This window comes from Miscanthus floridulus, chromosome 6 (genome assembly GCF_019320115.1).
Source record: "Miscanthus floridulus cultivar M001 chromosome 6, ASM1932011v1, whole genome shotgun sequence".
NCBI classification, from domain to species: Eukaryota; Viridiplantae; Streptophyta; class Magnoliopsida; order Poales; family Poaceae; genus Miscanthus; species Miscanthus floridulus.
In genome coordinates, this window is record NC_089585.1 from 140879022 (window position 1) to 140880234 (window position 1213).

A 1213-nucleotide genomic window follows, 5' to 3' on the forward strand; every position below is an offset into this window, starting at 1 on the left:
TACTACTACTTCCACTATTGCTACTGCTACTACCACTAGTTATACTACTACTACCACTATTGCTACTACTACTACCACTAGTTCTACTACTACTACTACTACAACTACTTCTACTACTACTACCACTAGTTCTACTACTACTACTACCACTACTTCTAATACTACTACTACCACTAGCACTACTACTACAACTATCACTACCACGACAACAACAAGAGAGAGGGCATACCTGACGGGCGCCGGGGGTAGGGGCGGGCGGCGTCGGGGTCGGGGTCGCCGGAGACGGGAACGGGGTCGGGGGCGGGCGGTCCACGGGGCGCGGCCGGGGCAGGGCCGGCTCCTACTCCTTCTCCTCCTCCTCCTCCTCCCCTCCTCCACCCGCGGGCGTTGGTGGGCCGGCATGGGCAAGCTGGCCACGCTCGGCCACACGCGGGCGTGGGGGCGAGGGCAGGCGCCGGTGCACGACGCGACGAGGGGAAGGGCGGCGGCCCGATGGCTGGCGGGCGTGGGGGCGGCCGCGGGTGTGGCACACGGGGAGGGGAGGGCGACGCGCGGCGCGGGGGCGGGCCAGCGCACGGCGCGGGGAGGGGCTACGGCGGGCGGCACGCGGCACGGGGAAGGGCGGCGGTGCGCGGCATCGGCGGCGCCCGGGTGGATGGCGGGCGTAGGGGCGACCGCGGGCGCGGCGCACGGGGAGGGGAGGGTGGCGCGCGGCGTGGGGGCGGGCCGGCGTTGGCAGACGGCGGCACGGGGACGGCGGGGAGCAGCGGCTGTGTGTGTGTGTGGCTTGGACTGCCCGCCTAAGTGCCCCCACCCGCCCCTTTGCCGAGCGCCGAATCAGGGAGGCACTCGGCAAAGGAGGCAACTTTGCCGAGTGCCCCGATCCGGCCGTCGGCATAGATTTTTTTTTGAAATATCTTTGTCGAGTGCCCCTGTAAAGGCACTCGGCAAAAAGGAAATTTATAAAAAAAATTAAAAAACCCTCTTTGCTGAGCGCCTTATTCTTGGCACTCGGCAAAGACCCCCTTTACCGAGTGCCATGCCCCGGCGTTCGGCAAAGTTTTTTTTTTGTTTTTGGCCTCCAAATTTTTTGTGCAGTCCTTTTAAAGTACCAGGAACTCCTCGTTAGAATTTTGGGATTTTTTGTGGCTTTTTGATATATTTAGTTACTTTATTTCGTTTACTTCAATTTTTCCAAAAAATATAAATTTGA

General features: G+C 60.3%; 1 protein-coding gene across 1 annotated transcript; it reads left to right on the top strand.

Annotated features, from left to right (window-relative positions):
• Window positions 1-492: 492 nt before the first annotated feature.
• LOC136461383 (rRNA 2'-O-methyltransferase fibrillarin-like) lies at window positions 493-804 on the top strand. The gene has a single exon (XM_066460700.1). The coding sequence runs from the start codon at window positions 493-495 to the stop codon at window positions 802-804; it is 312 nt and encodes a 103-aa protein (XP_066316797.1).
• Window positions 805-1213: the final 409 nt, after the last annotated feature.

What these genes read in the sequence shown, in the direction of transcription:
- LOC136461383 (XM_066460700.1), top strand. Translation starts at nt 493, where the DNA reads ATGGCTGGCGGGCGTGGGGGCGGCCGCGGGTGTGGCACACGGGGAGGG.